Genomic DNA, 23,557 nt, shown 5'->3' on the forward strand with positions numbered 1-23,557 from the left:
TTCTTAGGTAATAGATGTTATTATTGAATCGGGGAAAAACTTTTCAAAGGAGGAGCGGAAAACAGACCGTTGCCCTCTGTTATACCAGTGGCACAGGAAGCAATATGTTGGAGCGGCCCATGGAGTGGCAGGGATCTACTACGTGCTCATGCAGGTAAGAGTGTCTTCTGTGGGTTGGGGTGAAACACCAGTGATTTCTTGTTTTGCATGAGAAGATCTTATCTTCAGCTTTCATCCATGTGCAGTGGTGTGCTTGGTCAGGGTCTCGCAACTTGGAGTTAGACTCCACTTTATTTTTAAATGAATGCACTGCTGGTGCCTCCTGTCCTACTGCTCTCCATGCCCTTCCTGTCTCCTCCAGTGACTTTTTTTTCCCCCCCACTATCTTGAAGCTTTTGGAAAGCTATCGTTAATCACACATTACTCTTCAGTATGCTTTTGTTCTTTAGATGTTCTTCCTCTTCCTTATCCCCCCTATCTCTTCCCCAAAAAATCTCGTGTTCCTTAGTGCATTTATGATCCCTGCTCTCCTCTTTCTGTTGTCCTGAGTGAGATTCCTCTCTTCTGTATATCTTCTCTTTCCCACACTTAAATCCATTCCACCTGCCCTGAGATTCTCAGGCAGGATTATGATGTTTTCCAAAACAGACCTGTATGTCTTATTTCTGTTGTACAATCTGGAAAAAGAGCCTTAAGATTCATGACAGAAGATGGCCATAGAGCTGCAAAATTTGTATAGTACCTGTTTCTGTTTTTTAAAGGTACTGCCAGTCTGTACATCTCTGTAAATGTTAGTTTTCTTACCAACTCAAGCAGAATGACTTTCCTTCAGGCAAGCAGAAGAATTGTGCTTCCTCACAGCCTAAAGCTGTGTACAGATGTTCACTGCAGAAGTGACTGAGCTGGTATTTGGTGTTGCCACTGCTCAGCTGTTCCTCATTTGCAAGAGATGCTGTGACTTCTCCCTGTCTGTTTCAGATTAGCTCACACCTCTTCCACCAGCAGCTCAGGCTAAAGTGGCTGACTTTGCTATGGAAGTTGGCTACTGCTCTGCTACCTGGGGGCATGTCTTAACCTCGCTGCAGTAATATTCTGCAGTGACCATCTCACTGGGGCCTCAGTCTGCTCTGATTTACTGTGTCCTTACCTTCAACAAGATAAGGATAAGCAAGATAAGTTGCTTTCTTCAACAAGATGATCCACTCCTTCTGTTTACTTCATCTTCCCTGCTTCTGTTTTTCCTTCACTGGCTTGAGAAACATCCAGTCCCTTAAAGAAGCCTCTTTAAAGGCTCCAGCCTTCATTTACTATTCAAGGCTGATAGCAGAACTAATTGCACAGTGCTTTTTGGTTTAAGCAGCAGCTTCTCTGTCTACATGTTAAAATCGTAACTATTTTTTCCTTTAAATATAATTTCTGCTTTTAAGAATTACCACAGTTATTGTTTATGCAGCATTAGATTACTGCCTTTTCACTGTACATTAAATATTGTGAGTCATGCAGAATTGAGTCATCCACTGCAGAAGAAGATGGCATATTGGAGTCCATCCTTTCCCCATCCTTCCCACACCAAACAAGGAGAAATTTTTTTTGTATTTTCAGCAAAGAATTTAGGAGACAGTTTGAGTGGTTGTTTGATAACAAAAAAAAGGCATCCAACACAGCACCTGAGATGTGAAGGTCACTTCATGATTTCTGCACAACACCTTTATGATGAAACATGTATTGCTGAATTTACTTACAGAAGACTATTGGAAGAATAAGAGCTCAACAGTGTTAAATAATTCATCCAGGAGGTAGAGGGGGAATTCTGACCTGTTAGGTAGAAGTCCAGCAAAGGTTTCCTGAGAAATAGAGGCTTTTGGTTTTTTCAGGTTACTAAAAATACAGCTATTTAAAGTGTTCCTTCATCTGACCGTAGGACTGTGAATTGTGGCGGTGTGCTAACACATTGAATGCAAATGTGGGAAACGGTAAAGTTGTATGACATTGAGTCAGCAACAGAGACAAGTTACTTTAAAAATAAGCTCAGTTATTAGCTTCTGTAGGCTTCAGTTTCTGGAGTTGTTCCTGCAGCTTGCAGGAATTCCAGAAATCCAGTAGGCTGTGTAAAGATGGAGAACTCTGTTATGAAAATACTGTAAAATGGACTGGTAGAGGAGTGAATGCCGACTAAGAACAACTTACAAGGAGTGTGCAGGTTGATGGATATATTCTTCTTTTGGCAAGGATGTAAACTAAATACAAGAAATGAGAAGGAAAATTCAGAAGAGCAATCTAAAGATGAGTTTGTAGTACAAAGATGTTTAGTTACCTTGAGAAGTAGCTGTTGCTTCTGAAATTGGAAATGCTGATTTATAGCCCGTAGCTTCAGGGAGATTTGTTTATGGTGGGAAACTAACTTTCATAAACCAGGCCAGGTATGCCACTACATACACTCTTCTTCATTTATTGGGAAGTAGGACTGGTTTGTTTACATTAGTTATTTTTAAAACAAAATGTTTTTAAAACAACACACACTTACAACACAATGGGTTTTATGAGCAACTAATCTATAAACCCATCTTTCTCCTGTAAGTGTTCTCTCTATTTTAAGATATAAAGAGAGGCCTGGGAGTCTTGAAATCTGAATTCTGCTCTCAGTTCTTCCATAGTCTTTCTGTGTCACCTCCAGTAAGACAGGTAAGAACTTGGTGCCCCAATTTCTTTGTCTTTATAGTAGCTGTAAAAACGCTCTTCACAAGGGTATTGTGAGCAGGTATTAATGAAATCTGTATGAAGTGATTCAAAGTATTTGGATCAAGGCCATGTATGTAGGATACTTGAAAATAGATCATAGGCTTACGTGTTGATACACAATTTGTTGCTACTTCTGTTTATGGCTTTGGTGTGGTTTTTTTTTTTTAATGTTTTCTTCAGCCAATTGCAAATGTGGACCAGGAGACCCTGACAGAGCTGGTGAAGCCAAGCATTGACTATGTGCGTCATAAAAAATTCAGGTCTGGGAATTACCCATCGTCACTGAGCAATGAGACTGACAGACTGGTTCACTGGTGCCATGGTGCCCCTGGAGTCATCCACATGCTCATGCAAGCTTATAAGGTGAATCATTCTGTGTTTATATAGAACTTTATTTTTGCAGAGACCTGTATGCAGGCCTGTCAGATTATAAGGCTCGCATTTTACATCTTTCTAGATCTAGACTTTCAAACTGGAACCCTAGACTAGGCACCTAAAAATCTCAAAATACTTACATAGGTATGTTTGTAAAGAGGAAATAAGTGGGTAAAATTGCTTCTCAGGGTGCTAGTAGTTACTAGATTTTAGGCTTTCTTGGAAAAGGGCCATGTATTTAAACAATCTGGTATCAGAGTCCTGGGTGTGAGAACATTGACCTAAATTCTTTGAATCTTCATCTGAGGGTTTTAAGAATTATGTTAGTTTTCAAAAGTGTAGGTTCATGTGTCTTGCCAAAGAATGTCTTCCATAAATTACTCCATTATTAACATATAGCTCTTGAGAACTTAATATCAAAGCAAAGATCCCAGACCCCTTCTAGGGCATAAATATAACCGCTGAGCTACCACAAGCCTACTGTTTGCTCTTACCCATCCTTAACTAGGTTTGCTATCTCTCTTGTGTTGTGCACTTCTGATTTGCATGACATTTGAAAGTATGCCATTTAATTAAATTTATGCAAATTGATTCCTGCCCTTGACAGCCCTCCTTGGCAGATTCCCTGATTGGCCTCTGGGTGGGCTGATGAAAAGCAGGTTCGGTTTATGGAATAATTACTTGTGCTGCTACCTGAAACGTGAACTGTAAATTTCCTACAGCACTGCTGAATGTAGCAGCAGTCACAGTTGCTTTTTCTTTGGACCGTGGTAGGAGGTTGACTTAACACTGCAGACATCTTTCTGCCCTCCCATACCCCCTCTGTCAATGCGATACTTTCCTGGCACAAAATGTTTTGCAGGAGATAAGAGGGATAGCAGCAAGTTCTGTTTAGCGGTCTCCTTTCTGGCCTCTTTTCATGTTTAAGATGATAGGGCACATGATGCTTTTCTTTTAGTCTTTACAATCTGCTTTTTGAAGAAGTGATAAGAAAAATTGGAGTATGTTTTGCTGGCTGTGCTTTCATACCAAGCCTACAGATGTGCAATAACAGACAGCAGTGTTTGTCCCGGAAATCAAATGCTGATGCCAGGCCTTCATTTGAAATGTTACAGCTAAGTAGCTGACAAACCCTGTTCAGAGAAGAGGGCCTTTCTGCATCAAGCTTGTGCGTTTAAGAACCTTGCTTAATGTTAATTAATTAATAAGCAATGTTAATTGCTTCTGTTAGGGCATGTGCAGGACAACCAAGGGATCAGGCCCAGCCAGCATGGGTTCGTGAAAGGCAGGTCCTGCTTGACCAACCTGATCTCCTTCTATGACCAGGTGACCCGCCTAGTGGATGAGGGAAAGGCTGTAGATGTTGTGTATCTGGACTTTAGTAAAGCCTTTGACAGCGTCTCCCACAGCATTCTCCTGCAGAAACTGGTGGCTCGTGGCTTAGACAGGTTTACTCTTCACTGGGTGAGGAACCGGCTGGATGGCCGAGCCCAGAGAGTTGTGGTGAATGGCGTTAAATCTGTCTGGCGGCCGGTCACAAGCGGTGTTCCCCAGGGCTCGGTTCTGGGGCCGGTCTTGTTCAGTATCTTTATGAATGACCTGGATGAGGGGATTGAGTGCTCCCTCAGTAAGTTTGCAGATGACACCAAGTTGGGTGGAAGTGTTGATCTGCTGGAGGGTAGGAGGGCTCTGCAGAGGGATCTGGACAGGCTGGATCGATGAGCTGAGGTCAACTGGATGAGGTTTAATAAGGCCAAGTGCAGGGTCCTGCACTTGGGTCACAACAACCCCATGCAATGCTACAGGCTTGGGGAGGAGCGGCTGGAGAGCTGCCTGGTGGAAGAGGACCTGGGGGTACTGGTTGACAGCCAGCTGAACATGAGCCGGCAGTGTGCCCAGGTGGCCAAGAAGGCCAACAGCATCCTGGCCTGTATCAGAAATAGTGTGGCCAGCAGGACTAGGGAAGTGATTGTGCTCCTGTACTTGGCACTGGTGAGGCCACACCTTGAATCCTGTGTTCAGTTTTGGGCCCCTCACTGCAAGAAAGACATTGAGGTGCTGGAGCATGTCCAGAGAAGGACAATGAAGCTGGTGAGAGGTCCAGAGAACAAGTCTTATGAGGAGCGACTGAGGGAACTGGGGTTGTTTAGTCTGGAGGAGACTGAGGGGAGACCTGATCGCTCTCTACAACTACCTGAAAGGGGGTTGCGGTGAGGTGGGTATTGGTCTCTTCTCCCAAGTAACGAGCAATAGGACGAGAGGAAATTGCATTAAGCTGCGCCAGGGGAGGTTTAGACTAAATATTAGGAAAAATTTGTTTACTGAGAGAGTGGTCAAGCATTGGAACAGGCTGCCCAGGGAGGTGGTGGAGTCACCGTCACTGGAAGTGTTCAAAAAACGTGTAGACATGGCACTTGAGGATATGGTTTAATGGGCATGGTAGTGTTGGGTTGATGGTTGGACTTGATGATCTTAAACGTCCTTTCCAACCGTAATGATTCTGTGTATTACCTTATTAAATAGCATCCTTGCAGGGGATGTCTTCTCTAAAGGACTAAGTCTACAGTAGTGCATCAGTTACTATTCTTTTTTTCTTGTTGATCTCTAGAGTGACTTAGGCAGAGGGGAGCAAAAAAGTAGTCCCGTAAAGATGGATGCCTGGTGGTGTTCAGCTAAACTACTTGGTTTTGTTTTCTGCTCTCTTTGTCCAAAATGCACTTCTGTTGCAATAAACTGCAAAATTGGTCCTCTGCCCAAACTGGCTAGTGCTTCTGAGTATTTCCAATAGAAATATTCATCAAGGTAGTGGAGTGTTCCTACTTGTGACAGAGAAAAGAGCCCTCTGCTATGCAAAGAGACATTCTCTTGCATTTTCAACATGGAATTGAAAGCAGACCGTGAGTAACCAGCAAGAATTACTTAGAAGGACCAGGACCTAGACCCTTAGGACCAGATGTGATGGGCAGTATTCTGTGTTACGTTTCTTGGAGGCAAGAATGACATTTCTGTATTTCAAATTTGGGAATGAAAGAGAGAGGCAAAAAAGGATCATGTACCCTTCTAGTAAACTACAGGTTGTAGAGCCAAGGGCCTGGGACTTGAGGTTTTTTTCCTTTGGGGTCCTGATTTCAGAAACAAAAACTGTAAAGGCGCTTTCTTTTTTCCATGCAGAGAAATAAGAAGCAACCTAGCAAGAAAAGAAAGGCAAGTCTATGATGAATGGATTATTAAAATTCAAAATAAATTTCATATGGAAAAACTGCACACCAACAGTGAAATATCTCTCGAGTCCAGCTGCCTTTTGTTTTCATTAGTACTTCAATTTATGTGTGTTTATTCTCTGCTTTTATTCCACAGACTTTTAAAGAGGATAAATACTTGAAAGATGCTATGGACTGTAGTGATGTCATCTGGCAGAGAGGTTTATTGAGAAAAGGATATGGGATCTGCCATGGTACTGCTGGCAATGGCTACTCCTTCCTGTCGCTCTACAACCTAACTCAGGACAAAAAGTACCTCTACCGAGCTTGCAAGGTGAGCTCTGCAGCATCCCAACACAATTACTGTTCCCTTTCACGTCATAATGCCCATGCAAGAGTAAACTGTGATCAGAGTAGGCTGTTGTGTGCTAGAGCTGGAGCTCGCTGGCTGTGCGGTTGGGCGGGACAACAGTGGCCTGTCACTTCTTCCCCTTTACTCACACTTTGACTGGACGGCTTCAGCTGGGTACATGGGGCACACATCATCTTAATACACAGAGTGAAACACACGAATGTTCTGTAAGGTGAGAGGAACTAAACGTGTATTCAGAAGAGAATAGAGTCAGCCTGCCTGAACAATAACAGACTAATGTTATGTGGTGCTAATTATTCCATTGAGACATCCACTGTCATCCTCAGCTCCTCAAGCGATGCTGTTTGTAGTCTTTTGTAATTATTTGTTTTCAGACTAGTGTCTGTTTGGGGCTTTTAGAGCTCTGAATTGCAGTTACTAAATTGCTTGCTTAGGGGTTTTTTTTTTTTCCATTAATACAAATTGCAGAGAAAGACACATTCAGAATTTTTCCACTGGAACTGTCCAGGCTCTGCTATCTGCTCTGACTATGCTAGCAGTTACCAAAGGAGAAGGCTTTCTCTGCCTCTGTTTCCTCATCTCATAAGACTTTTGTTTTGTTTGGGTTTTTTGTTTGTTTTGTTGGGTTCCTTTTTCAGTTTAATTCACCGATACTAGGTTTCATATTGCATACATAGCTGTTTAGCTGAGGCCTTTTTAACAGTATTGCTATGGGGAATTTGATGAGTTGCTTCTCAGGTGCTTTCAGATGAGCACTGGCAATATGTAAAGCTATTGTATTCATCTCCACTGTCAGGCTGTCCTCTGCCAGCAGAACTTTAAAAAGTTGCTGCTTGTCTCACATTTGCCAAAGCATCATGCCATGAGGACACCTGTAGGCATACTTGCATCCTAGAGAATGTAATAAACTCCTAGCATTCCCACAGCAAATGTGTGACTTCATTACATGTGGACTCACCCACTGCTGATGTGTGAGCCACAGCATCAGCAGGCATTGCTGTCGGCACAGCTGTCGGGCTCTCCCTGTCATCCTCCATGCTACTACATCTGTGGCTCTGTGCAGTGTTTGCAACTCCTACTGGTACTGCATTTTTGGCCCAAGAGAGCCCTGTCATTCTTCCATACCAAGCTAGAGGAAAGCAAGTGTATCTATTTCAAAGCCAAAGAAGGAAGAGACTCAGTTACGTACCTGAAATCCTTTTGAGAAGGAAGATGTAGCACAGTGGCCAAAGACTGTTGGAGTGGAGGTGCCCAGCATAGTCGGGTCTGGCAGTGTATTTGCAGCCCTGCTGCATTTTAAGCATCTCCAGCATTCAGCCAGGCCCTTTAGGCTTTTGCAGGGGAGATCTTGAAACAGGCAGAGGAATTTGCTTGTCTTTGGCATTCTTGAAATCTTTTCTTTTTGAGCCAGAGCATGCAGGGAAGCAAGTGTGCAGTTATGTTGGTACCTAAAGGCATGCAACTGAGAGAACTAGATGGCTCCCCTCCCAGAGGGGTTTGCTCACACTGAAAATATGAGGCCCAGAGGAAGAAGTCTAGCCAGGAATCCCTGGTTACGTCTTGGGAGCCATGAAACTGTTTCACAAATGAACCAGAAGAGCTTGAAAGGCCATGGCTCACAGATACTCCTGGTTTGTGCTTCTTACTTCCGGCTTCACAGCTTTTCTGCAGGCTGAGGCTGAGTTGCTCCTAGTTGTCCTGCCTGTGAGAGGAAAGAGGGGCTGTGGCATCCTGGGCTTCAGGCAACAGAGAGCATCCAAGCCCCATGCTGTTCAGAGTTGTGTTTAAAACACTGCTGATGGCAAGCATGCCCAGTCTATGTGACAAATTGTGCTGGTTTTGACTGGGATAGAGTTAATTTTCTTCACAGAAGCCAGTATGAGGCTATGTTTTGGATTTGTGCTGGAAACAGTGTTCATAATACAGAGGTGGTGGTATTACTGCTGAGTAGTGCTTATACAGAGTCAAGGCCTTTTCTGCTCCTCATCCCACCCCACCAGCGAGTAGGCTGGAGGTGCCTGGGAAGTTGGGAGGGGACACAGCCAGGACAGCTGACCCCAACTGACCAAAAGGATATTCCACACCATATGATGTCATGCTCAGCTTATAAAGCCTGAGGAAGAAGGAAGGGGGAGAGTGTTTGGAATGATGTTGTTTGTCTTCCCAAGTAACTGTCACAAGTGGTGGAGCCCTGCTTTCCTGGAGATGGCTGAACACCTGCCTGCCGATGTGGAGTGGTGAATGCATTCCTTGTTTTGCTTTGCATGTGCAGCTTTTGCTTTCTCTATTAAACTGTCTTTATCTCAGCCCACAAGTTTTCTCACTTTTACTCTTCCAGTTTTCTCCCCCATCCCACTGTTGGGGGGAGTGAGTGAGCAGCTGTGTGGTGCTTAGTTGCTGGTTGAGGTTAAACCATGACAGTCCTTCTTGGTGCCCAGCATGAGGCACGAAGGGTTGAGATAACACGTTTGACCAGAGTGTGTTAAAACAAATTGTTATAAGCATTCATTATATTAGTTTAATTGTTGCTGGTCACAATGTTGTTTTATTTGTTTGCCCAGAGTTGTTCTTGGAGTTGTGTTATGTAAAATCTTACTTGCTGTGTATACTGTTTGTCAGTGTATGTGGGGTGTATTACCTCTGGGCATTGGATTAAGGTTACCGCTTTGCTGTACTGTCTAACACAGCTGATGGTATGATAAAATCATTGGTCCTTAGTCCAGTATAGTATCTGTACTCAGCAGCAACGGGCAGCGGGCAAGGCAGAGTGGCAACGGCAGCTTCATCTCTGTACTTTGGGAGCCATCTATTGAAAACTACTAATAATTACACTTTTTACCTTTTCTTCTTGGAGAGCCAATTTATGGAGGAGACACCTTCCTTATTCTTCTCTCACTCCCCCCATGGTGGGATGGAGGAGAAAACTGGAAGAGTAAAAGTGAGAACACTCACGGGCTGAGAAAAAGACAGCTTAATAGTGAAAGCAAAAGCCACACACACAAGCAAAGCAAAACATTCATTCACTACTCCCCATGGGCAGGCAGGTGTTCAGCCATCTCCAGGAAAGCAGGGCTCCATCACTTGTGACGGTTACTTGGGAAGACAAACACCGTAATTCCAAACGCTCTCTCCCTTCCTTCATCTTCCCCCAGCTTTATATGCTGCGAGTGATGTCATATGGTATGGAATATCCCTTTGGTCAGTTGGGGTCAGCTGTCCCAGCTGTGTCCCCTCCCAACTTCCCAGGCACCCCCAGCCTACTCGCTAGTGGGGTTGTGTGAGGAGCAGAAAAGGCCTTGCCTCTGTGTAAGCACTGCTCAGCAATAACAAAAACATCCCTGTGTTATCAATGCTGTTTCCAGCACAAATCAAACACATAGTCTCATGCTGGCTTCTATGAAGAAAATTAACTCTATCCTAGCCAAAACCAGCACACAAATAATGGCAGATGTCTTCCTGCTAAAGGATATTTCTTTTTTTTTCCCCTTGGTTTAACAAACATATTTGTGTAGCTTACTGTATCTGTGAGTTGTGCTGAAGCTATGAACTTGTAAACAATGGTTGTGCTTCAGTAGCCTGGGGTGCATATTTTTAATTTCTGCTGCAGTTCCCAGGCTGGCAGTAATAATAAAGGCTAGTATGCAGTAAGACGTGGATGTTGCAAGAATTGATTGTAGTTTAGAAACATGTCATAAACATGCTCTGTCCTCACATGTAAGACAAGACTACATTGAGAATTAAATCTTGTTTTGAAGATTTATACCTGGGGGGGGCCCAAAAATGTTTCATCAGTTCTCAATAACAGTGTAGACCGCGATGTTTGTGTTTGTGGGTTTTTTGCTGTGTTTCCTCAAGACATTCACATGCCTGCACACACCCCTTCCAAGAGACAAAAAATCCATCCCCCAGTAAACATTTAAACAGAAGAGAGTGGGGGGAAGAAGGGAGGAGGTGCCACCCTTTATGCTCCCGTTGAACAGATTGATGGCTCTGGGGGCATACTCACACCCCGTATCACTCGAACTCTAGAGCCATGGCAGTTAGTAGGATGAGCTGCTTGCTAGCAGGTTGCCCAAATTCCAGGAGGAGTGGGGAGAGACCTCTCAGTTCTTTGCTTTGCAGGAATCTTCGCACTGTATTTTGAATAAGCAGTGGTATGCTTCCAAGTACAGACATGCCAGGGGAACTTGTGGCCCCCCATATGCTCTGGGGAGCCTTAAAGGAGAAATAGATGGTTGCTATTACATTGATCCAGATGCAGTTCATAAGTCATGTATGTCTAATGCAGCTACTGCAGCAGTGTTGATCAAACACAAGAAAGACACTGTTAACTTTTTAATGGTATTCCATCTTCTGCAACAAAATATTGATGACCGTAATTGTCTAACTGTATTTATAATGATTTTTCATAAGGCTTGGGGAGAGCAAATAAATAAAACTAAGTAATGGCCGCTGGAGATTTAATACTCTAAATTGGTGCACAGAGTGAAAGAAAACCAAAATGCAATTAACAACTGAGTCCTGAGCACGTGGATAAATTAAGCACCAAGACAGATAAGAAACTGATATTAGAGTATTAGAAAAATTTTCCCCTTGAAATGGAATATTATCTGTTCTCGCAGCATTTTTCATTGGCGTGCAGCAGGGTTGATTTACAGAAAACAGAAGTTAAGAACAGCCCACCTAATTACGTTGTTAGGAAACTGAAACTCGTGCTGTGGAAATACATATCCTAAAACCTAATTCTAGCCTTGTCACAGTTAAAGGGGGACAAATTGATCTCAGACAGTGATTTCTGTGTGTGCCTCTGCTTACGCTACTTTACATTTAGTACCTGTTAAAGATATGCAGACATGCAAGCTTGCATTTAACAGTCTTAACAATGTTTTCTCCAGTTTGCTGAATGGTGTTTGGAGTATGGTGCACATGGATGTCGTATTCCTGACCGACCTTATTCTCTCTTTGAAGGTAAAGTGATGGTCTTGCAAATGGTATTGTGTTATACAGGGAAGAAGGGCAACCTTGCAGTTTTGGCACGTGCTTAGGAGTTGGGAAATCTTTGGTGGGTTCCTCTGCTATTAAAAATAGACCCACCCCCACCACCACTTCTGCCTAAAAGAAGGTGGGTGGTGGGGGGAGGGGAAGAAAAAGACGAAAGAAAATAATTCACTATCATGACTTTCCCTTTTGATTGCATTTCAGCAGTTTCCAATGTAAAGCCAGTGCCACTGTCATTCTTGAATAAAATTCCTCTGTGCTGATGCCTCTTGGCTTAAAGCAAACAGAAGTCCGGGCAACAGTTTTGTCACAGGTGTTGCAGAGGGACTGGGCAGAGGAGCAGCTGTGGGTAGGGGGTCTCAAAGTAGTTGCTGGCTTGTCAGAACTAGACCTTCTCTGCTGCAACACTAATGCAAGGAAAAGCTAGTTTTAATATGAACCCCAGTCATTTCAACAGAAAAGAAATGCAGAGTTCTTAGGGGCTTTTCTGTAAGTTCAAAGATGTTCCTAAATACTTTCCTAGAGCTTTCTTTTTTTTTTTAATTTGTAATTTATTTTCTATTCTCTATCTCATCCTTATGTTTTAGAAACACAGTAGTAAGGAATCATAGACCCAAGTAGGATTTAAAGTTAGTGCTATTTCATGAACAATGAGTCTAGTCTGCCACCTGTCAGAAATACGTGAAATTACAGCAGACCGAATAGGATTATTTTACGAACAAACCAGTCCCAAGGTGTGAACACAAGAGAGCAGTAGTTGTATGCATCCCTTCTAAATACATATTTATTGTCTTAATGTTTAATGGAGAAAAGTATAAGTATTCTTATTCCTGAGAGCTCCCGTGCATGCACTTGTAGAGGGAAAAAGTCTGTTGTATAAGAGCTTTGAATTTTGTTGAGAAGCTGAAGTAATGCCAACAATAGGATGATTTGTGCTTTAATGCTAACATAGAGCTTTTATTTTAATTTTTTAATGTCAGTGATTTTTTTAGACTCCATAATTCTCAAATTTGAGACAAAAATGTCTTAATCGTGCTTGAAGTTGTGCAATTCAGCATGTATGTGCAGACTTTCAGAGGAAGTTGCATGTCTCAATTGTTTCATTTGCATCAGATGCTGTATTTCAGGAAGGTTCCTTTGTTTGTATGCACTTTTAGCTTGCTCATAAAACTGAGCTTGTATTTGTATGCTCTCCCACTGTAGGGTGTCTCTGTTGTCTGTCACCCTAACAGTTTTATTAGGTGATGCTGGTGTTAGTGCTCCAGGCTCTGGATGAGCTCTTTATGAATAGCAAACAAATGAATCTACATCACAAGTACAACAAAGTTTTGCCTTTGTTTTTTAACCATTGAAATGACGAGCAAGAGCTGCTCAAATTCTGAGGGACAGTCCAAACTGGGATTTACTTTGTCTTAATGGAGGTAGCATTGAGGTTGTGCAGCTGAAAACATGGCAGCAGAGAGGTCTTTGTTCTTGCCTTTGATCTTTTCAAGTGAAACTTGGTTTTCTGGGCAAAAACAGATGAACTTGCCTTTCACCTTTCAGATGAACTGGCCCTAAGTTCACCTGTTGAAAAAAAGGTCTAGGGAGGAAGTGTTCAAACAGGTGCTGTTGCCTTTGGTGTCAACTGTGCTATTTTAATGTCAAAGATGCACAAAGATCTCTTTCTCGTTACATTTTAGGCATGGCTGGAGCTATTCACTTCCTCTCAGATATTTCAGTACCGGAGACTTCCCGGTTTCCAGCATTTGAACTTGGACCTCAAAGGAGGGAAAACAAAGTGGAACAGGACAGCTAAAAGATTATTTTGAAAGGAAACTGATGCCAAAAGAGATGAGACTGTTTAGTGCCTCTGATACTGAACCAACTCAACCGTGAACCAACGGATGGATACACCCCTTTTCTCTCCCCTCTCCGCCCCAAAGGACCATGAAGTCATTAGAGCATGAACAGGAGAAGCCACATTTAAGTTCTGTTAAAGTGACACCTTCAGATGTAGGACAAGAGGAGTCAAGTTTTGAACTTTCTCTCTTCTGTTGTATTACTTGTCTTCAGGTCTCTGACATGCTCTGCATGTTTATTGGTGTTGTCTGTTGATTCGAGTCTTTTGTTGTTAGCAAAAAGATGGTCTCTATGTGAATCTCCATCCTGTACCTTTGTGCATGACTCACAACAGCAGTGTTGCTTTCTGCAGTGTGGGTATCCAGAAAGTTACACCTTATGCCAGAAAGTTCATTGTAGGACAGTGCCTAGCTTCACTGGTGAGCTGGCAACTTAAAGACAGATGAAAAAAGTTTTTACGTTCATACTTTTCTGCATTTTTCTCCACAGTCCCTAGAAGCTAAGGTGATGGAGATGAACCTGTTTTGATTAAGAGGTATGAGGCCATCTCAGTTTTCAGAAACTTAGCCGCTGTTGTGGGAGGTTTTTTTTGAAAGCCTGAGAGAGCTACCTGCACCTGCTTAGTGTGTTTGTTAGGCACTTACAGCAGCGTGGAGATGCTTGTCCTCACCTCTGCAAAGCCCCATCCCATGGCATAAGCTTAACAAACTGAAGGTGGAGTCGCCCATACTAACCTCCTGCTGCCACCAAGAGCAGAGCAAGGGGCAGCACAACTATGCTTCCCCTCTCCTGTACGTGGATTTGTAAGAAACCTGCCCTGCAGCATCTAGCATACAAATGAGTAAGCGAGGGCATCGGGGCAGTTTCTCATGCTGGTAACTCAGGATGAGTGTTGCTTCTGAACCAAGGAGGTGATTTGTTCTGGGCCCTTCCCTCCCTCTCCCAGCCCCACACTGAATTTAGCACATGTAGTATGATAGGAGCAATAAATACCAGCTGCTTGTAGAGGCTGCAGAAGATTAATGAGCCATATGAAAGCACTGCTAGAAGCTGTAATTGATTTCATCTTAAAATACAAGCAGAAAAAGCCCTTTGCCCTTAGTTTTAACTGTGCTGCTAGTGCTTTGCATCCCCTTGTAGTGTGGTGGGGTTGTGAAATACTAGACCTGCTTCTGGGTGCCCCAGAGTATCAGTCTCTTGTTTTGGGAGAAGTGGGACATACTGTAAGTACACTTACAGCAGGCTTATGTGTTCCAGAGAGCAAGTACGCTTACTGCTTAGGAAAGGTAGGGAAGCGTAGCACACTGTCACTCGTTCAAGCTCTGTTGTGATCCTTCCCCCAGGTCTCCCTCTGCTCTCTCATTCCATGCGCTTATTTTAATTGATAACCTTCTCTTGGGTGGCAAGTGTGACAGATGGCCGAGACTTTGACCTTTCAGGCGTGCATTGGGGTAGATGTGACCTGTGAGCCATCTGCTGAGCACCAGTGTTTGCAGTTGGGCTTGGAGATGCAGATCTGAACGGTAGCGGTGACTTTCTTGAGCTTTATAGTGTCTGTTGCCAAACCCATTGGGATGTTAATAATCTCCATATTTAGTTCTGCTGGGCAATAGCAACAGTGCCAGTGGAGGGACAGTTTAATGTCACAGTGTAGCTCCTCTGCTGGTTTTGTCAGGACTAAAACATGGGAGCAGCGGGAGAGACTTTTCCACTCCTCTGGCAAAGGGGAGAAGATGAGGGGAGAAGATGAGGCACCAAATCCAGCTGCATTTCTCCAGGCAGGGACAAGGGAAAACGCTGAAAGGCACTGGGAGAGAGGGATGCTGCATGGCAAGCAGCTGGGGTGTGGCAAACCAGAACAGAGCAGCAGAAAGCGGAGAGACAAGTGAGGAACAGGGAGAGCTGATTACAGGAGGCAATGCACAGAGCGTAGCAGTAGAGGCCATCTCAAATGCGCTGTTCCTCCCTGGCAAGCATGCTAAGGTCTAACTGTGTTTCTTTCTTCAGCCTGTGGATCACTGATCCTGCCCATACATAAGCCAGGGAGGAAACTTGCCCAGGGTGAAATCTTGCTGAAGTTCTAACAAAGGAGGTAGACAGCAGCTCTGCTAGTATTTCACATCACCCCCAGCCCTTTTTTCCTTCCCCTCCACTGGAACTGCAGAGCATGTGGGGTGGGTTAACAGGGAAGGGGCTTGCCAGGTTTGCAGGAACTGTCTTGCAAACACAGAACAGAAGCCACAGGCCTTCCCAGCAAAGCCCCAGCATGTGTAATACTGACCACTGAACAGGAGGGTCAATGGGCAGGTTTTTTCATTCACTGATTATATACATATATGTCGTCTTGGCTGCTGAGCTTGGAATGACACCTGTGGGAGGTGATTTTGGCTGGCTGGAGCCCAAGGGGAATTAAAACTTGCTGGTTTAAAAAATATGTGGGTATATACACACTTTGAACAGCTTAATACTGAGCAGATCTCCAAGATGCTTGAGTGCACATGTCGAAATAATGAGCAAGTCAGCTACCAGCTCTTTCTCTACCATAGCCAGCCTTCTGCTGCAGTCTGGCCTGGCAACGTCTTTCTCTGCAGAATCCTACTGGAATTCAGCAAGACTGGAAATGTAACCTGTCGAGTTGGGAAGCATCTGATAGTGCATCTGCCTCGTCTTGCTGACGTGACTTTCCCTGTGGTTCCCCCTTTCTGTTCATCACATCACATTGTGATATCTAGGTGGCCCATGAAGAAAGGATATTGTGCAAAGGTGAAAAAATGCATTTCACCAAGGCATTGTTTTCAGACATCACATCAAACTAAAAATGTGGAAAATGTCTTAATATTCCCTGGTTTGCTTTGTCTGTGTGTAATAGTCCATCTGTTGCAAAAAGCAGTAGTGGTAATAAATGGAGATGTTCTTTGGGCAGAAAAAAGAGGAAAAAATGCTGATGTTTTGTTCTTTGGCTTTATTAGTAAAGATCAAGCTATGTGGTGGTAATTTGTGTGATCTTTTGTTGTTGTTGTACTCCTTCCTTCCCTCCAGCACTGTGGCAATAGCTGTACTGCTGATCTGACTGCTGAACCGCCTCCTGGTCGCATCGTTCTGCAGGATGAAACACATACCAGAGTGTGGGCAAATAGCTTGTATTTTTACAAATCGCTTCACCTTTTACTAGCATTGAAGACCTCTTTACTGCTGTGTTTCACAGGTGTTTTTTTGTGTACGTTGCTTAGTGCGAAGCGTTGCTTTCCTGTCTGGTCACACAGGTCCCGTTGAACAGTTTGCAGCTAAAGCCTGACTCATCATTAGCTGTTTTTAAAGAGCATATGTATGAAATTTCTCTGTCCAGCTGACTAACATCTGTTTTCCAGCTTTGAGAGAGATTGGTATTTTTTCTCTAGCTAGGCTTTAACAGAAGGAAACTTAAAGTAAGCTGCAAGCAAGGGGCAGTATTTCTGTTTCACAAAAGCCCCATGTGCCACTTACTTATGGCCCTCTTTGCCAGAGAGCAACTGCTGCTTTTTTGAATTATTGGAGATAATCCATACAAATTCAGCTGTAGATAGATAAATGCGTTGGGGCTTTTCTAGCACAATTGTTCTCTGTAACCTCAAAATAAGGTAGGATAGAGGGAGAGGTGGGAGGAAGCGTGTGTGCTGCATGTCAGGTAGTAGCTAGGCAGCAGCATGCTGCCTGAGCCCCTGCCCCATCAGGGTGTTTTGATGCAGCGGTCTTTTTCCTGGTGAAATTGTTCACTCTTCCCCCATTTGCTTTCATTGCTTTCATGTCAATTCACAGGCACAGGAAGCCAGTCTCTGCACGGCCAAGCAGCTGTGATTTGCACGCAGGGAGCAGTAGTAACCTGTCTTCAGCCACCGCTTCTCCTTGACATCTGCAAGTGGACTGCTGTAAATCCAGCTGTAGCAATTAGATAAGCTAGGGTTAGGCAGCAGGAGAAAAATAGAGACATAGAGATACAGGCTCCTATCTTTCTTTGTGATTTCCCTTACTCCATAAAGCCAAAATAACACATAATGTGCTGCTAAGGAGCTATGTCCACCTGCAGGGGCTGGCCTCAGAGGGCTGCTTGTCACTGTTCCCTTTGCTTTCTCTGCTGTACCTTTCACCTTGCAGCACTCAGCAGTGCCTCTCTGCTTTGATAGCATCATTACAAAGCAGTTGCTTTGTGGAAACTGCCTTATGCCAGACCTTCCCCTGCATGGTGTTTCTGGAGCAGTTTCCCTATCAAAGAGTATAAACAGCTGTAAAATTCCGTAAGACAGCTCAAAGCCCCAGCGATGGGGCATCAGAGGGGAGGGCTCCCACTCCCGCCTGCAAAGACATCCTGGCCCATTTCTCTCACCCACTGTATTAGCAGTGATACATTAGATGATAGACCAGAGCTAGAAAAGAAACCAAGTACGGCTCCACTAATCTGACAAGGTGTTTTATCTTCTTGGCTGACCTGTGTGCCAAAGTGTGGCTTCTTGGGTACATAGATACAAAGCTAACCCAGCTGGGGTTTTGTGGGGTTTTTGTTCATTTCATGTAGGGATGAGCGAGCAATAGCCCTTTGCTCCTTCGTGTACACAGTCTGAAGAGCTTGTTGGAAAAAAAATGTAGTCCCAGCTGTTTCACAGCAGTGTAAGCTGTCACAGGGCTTGAAAGAAAAGGAGAAAACCCCCACCCACAAAACAAAACAGCTTGTCACTGCCTTATCTTTTCCCAAAGTGATAATGAAACACAGGAGCAGCTGCCTGGCAGAAGTGGCAGGGTTGGTACCCTCCTTGTCAAGCTGGGTCCTATTTGAAGCACATCTGATGAGTCAGCCTGCTAATTACTGGCAGGCAGGGAAGGCACTGCAGGATGCTGCAGGTGACATTTGCCCCTCCCCTGTGACCCATGGGGCACTCACACCAGGGAGAAGGAGGTAGAAGGAAGAATTGACAACAAAACCCCATTTATAAGATTGTGCATCTTTAGTGGCTCCCTCGCCCACGCCTTGGCAGAGGTGTCTTCAGGTGCCCCAGGCCCGACAGATAGTCCCGGGGCTGTGTACTTGCTGGAAGGCTGAAGAAGGAGCAGCACAACCTCATGAACCCTCAGACTGCAATGAACTTACTTATTTTACCCATTAATTATGGAGCCTTCCCTCAATAGCATGTACAGCAGTAAGCACCTTGGAGGGAGGCACCTTATGGGAAGAAAACTTAGGGGAAAAAAAAAAAAAAAGCATCTCCTGGCCTGGGGAGATGCGCTGGCAACAGCCAGCCCTTGCCTTCAGTGTGAGCCTGAGGAAGTTAGAGCCGTGTCACCAGTGGCTGAAGGGCCTGCTTTAGCCTGATGGCTCAAGGAGGCTTTACAGCCCTGCTGAAGGACAAACAAGCAATCCCCATCATTGCTGCTTTTCTTCTAAGGGGGATCAGCTTGAATGAGACATCCCTCTCCCGCTGCAGGGCTGAAAGGAGATGTGTGAAGCATACAACGGGGCGGAAGGAAGCAAAAAAAGAAAGCTGAAGGCAAATAATTCCCAAAGTCTCCTGGGGTAGGCAGGACAAGGAGCATCTGTGAGGCCTGTCCCATGATCATGGAGTCACGCTGCACCCCTGCTTACTCCTGACAGTAGCTAGTTAGAAGAAGATGTTATTACAAGTGTATTCTTCCTCTCCGCCCCGCTCAAACCACATCAACCCACCAACAATAACGATAACCAATGTCTGCATCACCCCCTGGAGCTGCCCACAGACGTAGAGCATCACGCAGGATGCCAACCAGCAAGTTTTCAGGCTGTGCCACTTCACGCCTTTACTGATGGCAACCAGCATTTCTGTCCCTCTGTTGGCGCTGGGTCACGCCCACCCATTTGCCACCCACCAGGTCACCCACAATCCCACCCCCCAACCAAAAATCTCCTTGTCGCAGCACCCACCTCAGACTGCCCACAGTCTCTGCACCAGCAGCCCTGCCAGCCCTCCACTGCCACCAGGCAAGACAGGGCTGCAGGCGTCAAGGACAGCCCATCAGGGGTTGGGATCGATTTTCTGCCCAGACCCATCGAGATGGGCATTTGTGCACCTCCCAGTCTGCAGTGCATTCAACAGGCAGCACGTGGCCAGCTGCCTGGCCCTGCCTGCATCTATCCCCTGCTGCCGGGGTTTCGTGACTGCAGCCGGTGGGAGGGTGGTTCACACGCATGACAGAGGCAAGGGGAGGCTGGTGGTGCCTGCCTGCCTGCCCTCCTCAGCCTTGGCTTGCCCCCTAAACCAAGATTTAAGAAGGTCTGTTCTGCCAAAGAAAGGGGCATTGCTAGGGTGTGGAGGAGTCAGGATATGTCTGTCCCAGGCGTTTACCCTTAGCACTCATCAGGCAACCAATCAATTTAACATAATCCAAAACAAATCTCAAGGTGTTCCAGTATCTGTAGCCGGACCGGTCCAATTAATGACCTGAAAAACACTCGAGAAATAAACTATTCCCTCCGTCCGGAGAGCAGAGCCCACATCCTGCACTACTCTGGCCTGGGAGACACATGGCTGGTGGGATGGAGGTAGGGCAGTGCCAGCTGAAGAGGGTGGATGGTGTGCTGGTCACATGTGGCTACCTACAGGTAAGAAACCCCTGCCAGCTGGTAGGAAAAGAAGCAAATGGGGCTTTTCAGTCTCACCAGCGATGGTGGAAGAACTAGCAACCAGAACCTGCTAAGAAGAAATGTGGCCAGGTCCGTGGCCCTGAAAACACCCGAGGTCAGGAAGGTTTGCTGTGTGAGGAGATGGCTGACTTCCTATTGAGAACTACAGAGTCTCAGGAATATCACCTTTAATAGCCCTCAGAGACAAATTTCATGACAGCGTACCCAGAAGCACAAGCTGCACACAGGGATCACAGGGTCATGACGAGTCTATAATAAAGACCTTTGCTCATTCCCTCCCTGCGTGATCCCCAAGGAGGAAAGAGAGCCGAGCACAACCAGTCACCCATAACCTTTGCTGTTCTTCACTGAGACAAGACTGACAGAGAAACCTCTGGCTGAAAACCAACTGCCCAGCCACAGAAAGGGCTGGTTCCCTCCCTATCCCACAACACAGCGTGGGCTTGTCCCACAAGCCTTGGATGTATGAAGGACTGGCCACACCAGAGCTACGGGCAAGGTGTGCCAAGAGTCCTTGGTAGTGCCTCTTCTCTCAAAGCAGCATAGTTGGAGATTTCATTGTGGCAGAAAGGGATTGACCCCCTTCTCATTCCCATTTCTGCCAGGGTCACAGCAGCAGAGACCTCCCTCAAAGGCTTCCTTACCCACCTAGGCATGTTCCTCCCGATCACTGCCTCCTCACAGGTACATCAGACATGTTTTGAGGATGCACAGCTGAAGAAAGGACCTCAAGGAGGTATCATTTTATATGTTCCTGGCTCCCCTCCTGGGTTCAGTGGCTCAGCTTAAGCATCTCAATTCTGCCCAAGCCCTGCTCCAGGCATTTAAACTCCACATATCAAATGCCTCTGCAAGAACCAGTAGACTGATCCCCACAACACATTAAATCAAATTCCCAATGTATATGGTGAGATCTCAAATGCAGGTGGGAAGTCAGCCCTGTACCCTCGTCTGGTGCCCCCAGGAAGGTGCAGGAGACTGCCCCACCCACCCCAGGGCTCCCAGCCACCAGCAATAAACTGGTTTTGCAGTCAAAACACGTCAGCGAGGCATCAAAATCTCTGTCGTGATAGAGAGATGACACAGGAGCAGCACCCAGAGAATCCGACAGGGGAATCCCAACAGATAAAACATCAACACACCACAGGGAAGTTCACATTAGTGAAGCTGCAAGCAGCTGGCAGCTCTTGGGGCATCACTACTCCCAAGTAATATCCTCTGGGAAGGTGAAATTTTCCTTCATCTGTGGGACTGCACACCTGGCCTGTCATCATGCCTGCTGGTGAGAAGTAACCTTGTCCTTTCCAATGGTGCACCTGTAGCCTGTGTTTCACAGCTGGCTTGCTCAATGCTGTCAAGTACAAATCTCTCAGTGGCATTAGCCCTGCCTTCTCTCCTCCTCTGCACACAAGAGATCACGCTCTTAAACACAGTGATATAAAGAAAGAACTTTAAACATACAGCTCAGGAAAGAGCAACGGAGAGGGCTAGGGGTACAGCAACATCCAATCTTACTTTGATAAAATGCATTTCAAAGAAAGTCTGCACAAGTATTATGAGCAATAGAAGTCCCCGAGACTGTAGAAAAACCTTCTGCTCCATCCACCCTCCAACCCACCAACCTTGCAAAACGTGCAATGTACGCTCCTGATCAACTTCATATTGTTATCACCCTACCGAAAGTTATAGGACTTCTTCTTTCTTTCTCCCCACTACTTTTTTTTAAACTAAGAGGGAAAAAGAAAGGGAAAAAAAAAAGAAAGCATAAGGACTTCCAAAAGCAAGGCAACAAGAGGAAATGCATGTAAACAGTTTGCAAGTAATTCATATGGATGCCCACACAGGTGCTGTGTTTTCAAGAGAAGACCAAGCAAGTTTGCTAGCAGAGGAGTGCATGTGTTGTAAGAGGTAGTGTCACCCATCAACACTAGCAAATAAACGAGCCAGACTTCAGGAAAACTTTACCAGAAGTTGAATTTCAATGTATAGCATAAGAATTCACTATAAAAGGCTTCTATTCAATGTGTCCAGGAAAAGGCTAGCTGTCACAGATACATTTTGTAATATAAAAGGACTTAACAACATCTATCTACTAACATGAGGCCTGTTGTCATCTCTATTGACAGAAAAAGAAAGGTTGGATTTGCTTTTAAAAAATTGTCATGTATACACAACCATATCCATATGCAGCTTTAAACTTCAAAAGTACACTAATTTAGAAAATATATACAGTTGCAGTGTTCAGATGGATCTAGTACTCATATATAAAACATACTTGTTATCTTAAGTGTCTGCTGAGCCTACACTGCACACAGAGAAGTACTTTGCTTTGTCCCTTATTATGTTGCACAGTAAGGGAAAGCCTTAGTTACAATTTCACCCAAGTCAGGCCTGCGGGAATGAGCAAAAGCAAAAAGCTAGCCTGGAAAAAAAAAAAAAAAAAAAGCCTCAAAAGCTAGCTCTGCTCCAGCTGACTACTAACTCCACCAGCAGCTTTTACAAACAGTGACCCTTAGTGGCTTTTCTGTTAGGGACTCATGTTCATAATAAAAGCAATGCTCTTTTCTGCCAGTTCTGCAAATCCAGCTTGCCACCTAGGAACAAGTTCTCGCAAGCCACTGGCATGCATTAACAGCACAATAAAGCTTTGTTTCCCTGTGCAACACAGGTCTTCAAATTACTCTGAACCACCTCGGTGACCCCTGCGCCCTGGCTGGAGGGGCACAGGAGCAGCCGGTCTATTGGCAGTGAGTAAGCAATTCACCTGGTACCCAAAGGACCACATCGGACTCCTAACCCTCAGCTATGGTGTTTCTGCAACTCCTTCAGCAGTAGGAGGCCACGGCATCTTTTTGTCACTCTGAAGATGCACGAAGGGAGAAGGTCCCATTAGTACATAGTCATGTCTCAGAGTAGCTTCACATTTTTGCTAGACATAGATGGGTGTGAGAGCCCTCACAGGTAAAGGGGCTCTGTGTTTATCATAGAAACTTTGGGTTGAACAGGACCTTTAAAGGTCATCTAGTCCAACACCCCGCAATAAGCAGGGACATCTTCAACTAGATCAGGTTGCTCAGAGCCTCATTCAACTTGACGTTGAATGCTTCCAGGGATGGGGCATCTACCACCTCTCTGGGCAACCTGTGCCAGTGGTTCACCACCCTCATTGTCAAAAATTTCTTCCTTGTATCCAGTCTAAACCTGCCCTCTTTTAGTTTAAAACCATTGCCCCTTGTCCTATCCCAACAGGCCCGGCTAAAAAGTCTGTCCCCATCTTTCTTACAAGGCCCCTTTAAGTACTGGCAGGCTGCTGTAAGGTCTCCCCAGAGCTTTCTCTTCTCCAGGCTGGACAACCCCAACTCTCTCAGCCTGTCCTCACAGGAG

General features: G+C 45.0%; 1 protein-coding gene across 1 annotated transcript in view; it reads left to right on the plus strand.

Annotated features, from left to right (window-relative positions):
* LANCL2 (LanC like glutathione S-transferase 2) overlaps positions 1-13,483 on the plus strand; it is a gene marked incomplete at its 3' end in the record, with an annotated part of 33,742 nt that extends 20,259 nt beyond the window's left edge. Inside the window, exons 5-9 of the mRNA XM_081996966.1 lie at positions 8-154; positions 2,920-3,102; positions 6,472-6,648; positions 11,583-11,655; positions 13,368-13,483. Of these exons, the coding sequence (XP_081853092.1) occupies positions 8-154; positions 2,920-3,102; positions 6,472-6,648; positions 11,583-11,655; positions 13,368-13,483 (696 nt within the window). The remainder of the gene's footprint in view (positions 1-7; positions 155-2,919; positions 3,103-6,471; positions 6,649-11,582; positions 11,656-13,367) is intronic.
* Positions 13,484-23,557: the final 10,074 nt, after the last annotated feature.

This window comes from Phaethon aethereus, assembly GCF_964289735.1.
Source record: "Phaethon aethereus genome assembly, chromosome: 2".
NCBI lineage: Eukaryota > Metazoa > Chordata > Aves > Phaethontiformes > Phaethontidae > Phaethon > Phaethon aethereus.